Source organism: Mastigoproctus giganteus, chromosome 1 (assembly GCF_048544385.1).
Source record: "Mastigoproctus giganteus isolate SK-2022 chromosome 1, ASM4854438v1, whole genome shotgun sequence".
NCBI lineage: Eukaryota > Metazoa > Arthropoda > Arachnida > Uropygi > Thelyphonidae > Mastigoproctus > Mastigoproctus giganteus.
In genome coordinates this window covers 254,188,601-254,196,635 of record NC_143575.1, presented here as the reverse complement: position 1 = coordinate 254,196,635, position 8,035 = coordinate 254,188,601, and the positions used below count along the sequence as shown (strand labels likewise).

At 36.4% G+C, this 8,035-nt stretch overlaps 1 protein-coding gene across 3 annotated transcripts in view; it reads left to right on the top strand.

Annotated features, from left to right (window-relative positions):
- The first annotated feature begins 3,738 nt into the window (after positions 1-3,738).
- Fsn (F-box synaptic protein) overlaps positions 3,739-8,035 on the top strand; it is a 156,983-nt gene continuing 152,686 nt past the window's right edge. For 2 of the 3 annotated variants that reach the window (XM_090385751.1, XM_090385747.1), the window contains exon 1: positions 3,739-4,320. In XM_090385751.1, coding sequence (XP_090241877.1) covers positions 3,739-4,320 — 582 coding nt within the window. The remainder of the gene's footprint in view (positions 4,321-8,035) is intronic. The other variant, XM_090385758.1, reaches the window with a different exon arrangement.

Sequence of the window (8,035 nt, the reverse complement as noted above, 5' to 3'; positions counted from 1 at the left end):
CAGCCAAGTCTTTTACTTCTTCTGTATATTCCTGTCCATTTTTAATTATTTTTTTCTGTATTTCTCTGTTTCATATGCTATTTTATTTATATTAATTTTGATCCTTTTCTATTTTTCTTGAATAATTCTTTAAATATGAATGTTCCAACATTAAAATTTAATTTCAACTATGTGCTGAAATATCCTTCTCTATTGTTTTAACATTATCATTTTTTTATTACCTTCCTATACTTGTTTTCTGTCTTTTCAAAATCTTTCAAATTATGTGAAGAAAGCAAAACTAAGAAATTTTTGATTACTCCACAGAATACAGAAAAAACAGTCCAATGCACTTATTACTGAGCCTCGGATAACAAAGAAATGATCCCATTCTTACCAATGAATCTTTTTCAATATCAGATCTCAGAAATATCACTTGACTGATTATTTTCATTATCTAATGATGTTATATTTTTATCATATAATTTTTTTTTTTTTTTTTGTTATTTCACAATTATTGTTGTGTTTCTTCTTTTTTAAGTTTTTCACAAATTGTTATTGGGGTACAAGTACGAACCCCAGGCAGTACTAGAGGGCCCAACCTACACCATACATGTACTGAGACCGCACCATAATAATGGATAAGACAATCCTGCACAACAGATCAGACATACCCCTTGAAGACAGAAGGAAAAGGGTAGCTATCTGATTGACATAGCAGTACCCAATACTGGCAACCTGCAGAAAACCCATGGGGAAAAAATTAGGAAGTAGATGAACCTAAGACAGGAGATCAAAGAGATGTGGTATATGCAACAAGTTACGACCATCCCGTCAACCACAGGTAGTAGTAGTAGTGGCATGTGATGCAAGAAAGCAGGCATACGAGCTTATGCAGCATCAGCCAAAAAAAAAAAATTACAAAACAATCCCCTCTAAATATGTCCAGTTCCTCCTTAAATTTTTTTAACCTATCAACTTCCACAACGACAGATGGAAGTTTGTTCCAGCAATTAACCACTCACTGGCTAAAGGCAAATTTCTGCACATCTATTCTACATCTTTCCTTCCTCACCTCGATTTCAATTTATGCCCCCTTAGGTTCATAATCTGAACAAGTGGAAGAATCCCATCACAATTCAGCATGCTCAACCCATTCAAGGCCTTATACACCTCAATCAGATCACCTCACAGGTGCCTAGTCTCCAGCTGCTGCAATTTGCAGAACTTGAGCCTCTCCTGGTAAGAGGATCCTTCACCTCTTCATTCTCCTCCCCAATCTTGTTGCCCTTCTCTGTACATGCTCAAGCAAATCTACATCCTTCCTAAAATGAGGCCTCCAGACCTGCATGCAGTACTCAAGGTGTGGCCTGACCATTGCCTTATACAGAGGGACAATCACCTCCTTTTCCCTGCTAACAAAATTCCTGTATATCATTGACAACACCCCATGACCTGCCCTGGCAGCCTGCCTGCCTGCATTGCTCAGAAAACTTCATATCTGACTGCACAATTATTCCCAGGTCTTTTTCATTTTCTACCTCCTTAAGTGTTGTACCACACAGTTGGTATGTTTCTCTGGGGTTACTTCTACCCACATGCAGTACTTTGCATTTTTCAATGTTAAACTTCAGTTGCCACTTCTCAGCCCATCTTCTGTGTGTAAGTGTTTGGTGCAGAGAGTGTGAAGAAATTAAGTACCAACTCAATATCAACTTATCAACCAATATTCCCAAATTATAAAAAAGACCACCCTTCCTATTCTATAACATGTGAATGCTGGAAAAGCAAAAAACTTATTCAGAAATATAAAGCAAACCATAATGTTTCCTATCAAGGAGCAAGGCAAATCATCTCATCACCAACCTACCCAAACAGGACTACCTATGCCCAAATAACCAAGAAATACCAGTCAACAGCAATGCAAACTGAATTATCAGTACCCCCCAAAAGTCTTTCTCAAATTACCTCAAAACTCTATAGTGCAACTCAAACTCAAGCAGTCAATATGCCAATATCTATACCACACAAAAAACTCCACTCCCCGGACCAAGAATACAAAGAAAAACAAACCATAACTTCCAAACATCAACAGGAAATGGATATTAATGAAAAATCTGCAGATAATGCTGTCCTTGAAATTTTTGTTGAAGAAGACATGGACACGGGAAAGCCTTTCTTTCCAAAAAAAGATAAAAACAAGAATGAAAAACAGAGAACTTCAACAACACAAAATGTTCTGAAAGCCTAACAACAAAGTAATAATGAACACAATAATTTAGTGGAACTGTTGTGGTTTCCGTGCCAATATTGATGATCTGCACGATCTCACCTTTTGGAATACCATGACTAAGCTAAATAGGAAGAAACAAAAAGTCATCTTTTGTTGGATCCCTGGTCATTTGGAATTTCTGGAAATGAATGTGCTGATCTAGCTGCGAAAGCTGCTACAGATCCTATAGTGAACCATTTAGTATACCGATCACAGACTACAAGTCAATTATAAAGAAGCGGCATCTTGAAAAATGGCAACACATCCAGCAAAGTCAAGTTGTGAACAAACTACTCCGTATAAAGAAACATCTCCAATCTTGGAAATCCAGTATACGTGAAAACAGGCAGAAAGAAGTCATATTAGCCTGACTACGAATAGGCCATACACATCTAACACATCTTTATCCCAAATTTTCTAGATCCTGTTGCAGTAACACACTGCCATTAACAACCCTGCCAACCTTTGTATCATCTACAAACTTCGATACTAAGCCTGATATACCTTCATCAATATCATATTGATGACGGTATTGATATAGGTATGGTGTCAAAGACCCTACATAACAGCCTGGTAGCAATAAGTCTCTCAGCGAACACCTACAAGGAACCCCAGAAAGTCGCAATCTTGAACACCTGTAGGATAGTCAGAGTTCCTTGACCACCAGTAACACCAGACATAACAACAACCACCCTGTGTACTTAGTAGCAATACCCATCACGAGGTTCCCCCCCCCAATCAGGGAGAAATAATGAGTAATAATAATAACAATGCTACAGTACATCTCTATAAGAACCATACAGTCATGATTTTAGGTCAATAATAAAAAAAAATTAACTTTATATTTAAATCCCAAATGAACTAAACATGATTAGAGTTTTTTTAATTAAGCACTGTTTAATGATTATCTCGACTTATGTCCACCCACACATTTTGCCCTCTTTTTTTTTTACAATACTCACCTTAAAAATTTTCATTTGTTATCTACTACAGTTCATGGCAAAAGATGGAAATACAACGATAATTTTTAATTAGTAATATTTATAAACATGCTATACGCCCAGCTCTTCTAAGACACTTTCATTTTCTATAAAAGTTCCTGATTTCACCAGAATACTACTACTGCGGAAACGACGTTTATCTTCTGCTGTATGATAAAGATATATGATTTAGCATATTCAGTTGTTATTATACCGGTTTTAACCGTGCGTTTAGCAAAATGCAAGCATTTCGGAGTCCACATTTATTACAGCAACACGGCAAAAAACGTCCGATAAATTCCATCAGTATATGGTTAATGTTCTCTTTTACTCTAATACAATTACACAAAACGCACGCTACAAAGTTATTTACACTTCGTGACATCAACACACGATACAAAATAACAAGAGGCAACGTTTGCTTTATTACCGGATGCCAGCAATGCCATCTGTCGAATTCGTTTTAAAGGGCGAGATTTCACGTGATTTGTCAGTTTTTGTTTTAACATGGCGGCGGCCAAGTGGGGAAATCTACCTCACAATGTGTTAGAAATAATATTTTCCTATCTCGATCTAAATGATCTTAGGAATTGTTCGTTGGTGTGCAAAAGTTGGTATAAACTACTTAATGATGAAAATAATGACGTGTGGAGAATGCACTGTGTGCGAAAGCTGGCGGAAGAGGCATTGAAATCGGACCTTCTATCTAGTGTACCTACATACAAAGCCAAACTCAGAGCTTTTTATCATGCTTGGGACCCAAATGAGTGTTCTAGAAATATTTATATCAAACCTAATGGATTCACGTTGCACAGAAATCCAGTGGCACAAAGTACGGATGCCGCTAAAGGCAAAATTGGTTTTAGGACTGGGCGGCATTGTTGGGAAGTGTGGTGGGAAGGGCCTCTTGGGACAGTAGCCGTCATAGGTTTAGCTACAAAAGAAGCTCCTGTACAGTGCCCAGGGTATGTAGCATTATTAGGATCAAATTCCGAAAGCTGGGGTTGGAATTTAGTGGACAATCATTTACTCCACAATGGAGATAGTCAAGGGAATTATCCACAATTAAATAATGCTCCCAAATACCAGGTACGCTTAGTTTAATCTTAATTTTTTGATGGATTATTATGGAATTCCAGTTTTGTTATTCAGCTATAAAATGAAGTGATTAGTGATTTGCGCTAATCTTTCGGTATTCCTATATTATAGCGTCCTAAAATCCCAGCATTCCTAGCGCATCCGCTCCGACCTGTGACTGAACTAGTGATTATTATTTTCCCCATTTTTTGTAGATCAATACCTGGATTTTTTTTTTCCCCTCACATTATGTACATATGCTTTATATTTTATCACACGACTTTGAAAGATAGTGCTGGCCAATTAACTAATTTATTTAAACCCTACGCCGATTATAGCAACTACTATTGGAACGGGTGAACAGAATTCGCGACAAACAGCTCCCAATAGCAGGTTTTTATCACTGCGAATTTATCGGAGCAGATTCGGTTTGAATGGTAGGAATTGAGAACGCTATACTATAGGTTTATCAATGTCTCACCTATTTTTCTTACATAAAAAAAAAAAAAAGCAACAGCAGAAACATCAAAAGTGCATTTCAGTGATGCCTCAATATACTTTTATAATTACAGTTTATCATTTAAAACTGACGTTTATTTGGGAGCAGGAGTTGATATGCCTTTTGAGAACTTAAACATTTTGCTTTAAAATTTTCCTTTGGTTTTTTCAGAACATTTAAATTAACATCATTAGGTAATAAGGCTTGTGAGATCTCAAGACGCAAGAGGATTGTTACCATGTTGCCAAAACCAGAATATAACATAAATCACATACTCCAAGCCAAAAATTTGTGATGTTGAAATAATAATTGAATATTACATAACATGTTATTTATTCTTCTTTTTGTTTTCAAAATAAGCTACTTCCATTTTTGAAAAGATTTTATATTACATGGATTAACTGAATCATTGCAAACACAAGGGTTATAAATGCATTCAAGTGTTTTTACAAGTACAGTGTGGTTCTAATAATACAAGTGGGGGGGACACTGTTCCCAAAATGGCAAAATGCAACAAAAATAATAATAATAAATTATTTGCTAAATTTAGAACAGGGTGCACACTCCAGACTATCAGCATGAAGAAGGCAGTGATTGACCAGTGGAGAGACACTCTTATTCAAGGAAAAGAAGTGTGGGTTTTTTAATAGACTTTCATTTTTGGCTAGTAAAAAAAGGTTAGGTTAGATTACACCACTAATTCGAGATAGATTCAAGCAGGCTAGTGATAGTCTGGAGTGCGCATTCTGTTCTAAAGTTTTATCGAACCAATAATATTATGCACAATTGTGCTATATACTACTAACCAGTAGGTTAAACATCAAGTGGCTTCCTTGCACTATATGGAAAATACTACTACCATGTCACAATTTATAAATAGGTGACAAGTGGTAGATCGGTACAAAAAACTCTATCGAAGTACGTTAAAGGCCATTTTTAAGTTGTCTGAACATTTTCCATCCCCATAACATTTTGCAACAACATCTTTAATTCCTTCCCCATTTTTATGTGAAATACTCCAATTGAAGCTACAGTATTTTGTTTTTGGAAACTTGTTACATAGTACCTGTCCACCCATAATACATTGTGACATGGTAGTAATATTTTCCATATAGTGCAAGGAAGCCACAGGCTTTTGCTGCACTGGCAAAAAAAAACAAGTAGATAAGAAAACACAAATTATATTCTCCCCCCCCCCTCACACAGGTTACTATCCAGTTGACCTTTGAAGTTCTTCAAACTGTCAGCCTCAACTACCTGCGAGGGCAACCTGTTCAGCTATCAACAACTTGCTGACTAAAAGAAAACTTCCTACAATCTAATCTAAACCTCAAACCCTATAGTTTTAATTTATGAACCCTAGTTCTCTAAAACAGCGAGAATTCCACCTTCATTCATTTTGCTAATTCCTTTGAGGTGCCTAGTTGCCAAGCTCCGTAGCCAACATTATCGAAGTCTTTTCTCATACAGTCATCCTTCTGCTGATCTTACCATTCGAGTTGCCCACCTTTGGACCCTTTCAAGAAGCTGAATGTCTTTTTCAGATGAGGTCTTCATACTTGAACACAGTGTTCCAAATGTGGTCTTGCAATTGCTTTATACAGTGGGATCATGACCTCCATATCTCTACAGGATAACATTCGATAAATCATTGATAGGGCACCATGGGTTTTCCTGGCTGCCTGTTTACACTGTTCAGAAAATTTCCTATCTGCCCATATCATAACTCCCAGATCCCTTTCTTCCTCCATATTTTTAATTCAACCCCACCAAGTGTATAATTTATTTGTGGGTTACTATTCCCCATGTGTAAGACCTTGCGTTTAGCAACATTAAAACATTGCTGCCACTTCTGACCATCTTTGAAGTCTGTTCAAGTCATCCTGAAGGATCACTGCTTGGCACTGAACATAATGATTCTGCCAATCTTTACATCATCTGCAAATTTTGACATCATGCCGTCAATCCCTTCGTCATTGTCATTTATGAAAATGAGAAATAACAGTGGTCCAAGAACCAATTCTTGAGGGATCCTCCTCCTCCTGACATTACACCAGTATGAAGAATATTCATTAATCACAACCCTCTGCCTTCTGCACTGCAGCCACCCAGCAGTCCATCTTAGAATCTTATCAGTAATCCCAACCTATTCAAGCTTATACAGTAGCCTATCATGAGGAACCAAGTCAAATGCTTTGCTAAAATCCAAATAAACTGTCAAAGTTGTTCCCTAGATCCAGGTCATGAGCAACTGTGTCAAAATAGCCTAATAAGTTAGTTAAGCATGGTGTACCCTTAACAAAGCCATGTTGGGTGTCCTTGCATAGCAGCTGAGTAGTCAGTGCAGTATATGTGTTCAAGTTGACCATGGTTTGATCCTCTGTGACTGCTGAGTTTAAATAGTTTGTGAATTTCCCCTGAGTAGCTTCTCCCTTGTAAATTTGTTTTAGACTGCAGACACAGGTATTGGTGTTTGGGGTGGGCAGAGGGATTTTGTAAGCCTGTTTTCCATTTTTAACTGTATGGTAAGCAATGAGTATACTGTATGCACCAAAAAAAGAAAAGAAAAAAGTTAATCCATGCAGTATGTTACATTAAAGCACATTCAATTTTTTTTTTTTTCTTCTTTTTTTGTGATTAATAGAAGTGAAAAATAAATATAGTTATCACTTGATCAATCATTACTAAGCTTATAACTTTATAGAACATATGAAGTTAATAAATCTCAATACGTGCACTCCCTGGCTTACGTAATACTTGACTTAATTCAACTTACTTTACGCAAGTTTTTGCCAGCTGGTGCAAACTTAAAAAAGTTGTGGAAACATATTTTGCAACATGTAGGAATAAATGGAGGTATCGTGAAAATATTGCAATATGAACCCAATAATACATTGGGTTTTTTTTTTTTTTTTGGTAATTCATTCCAAGACCTCGGAAGTTGAAATTTTTGCTATATAACTAAGCTATTTATCTCTCTAAAAGGTCATTTTTATAATGGAAATTGCACTACACTTTCCTTGTTATCATATGTTCCATTATAAGAATCAATTTTGAACGCCTTTGTCATATTTTTCTAAAACACATTTCTGGAGGCCACTACCATAAAACAATAAAAACAATTTGCACTTTCAGGTTTATTGGGCTTTTCTGTTAGTGCAATCTATTATAAATGGGTAACAAACTTGATCTTATTGCATTTACAATAATTTACAGACAGAACTGGAA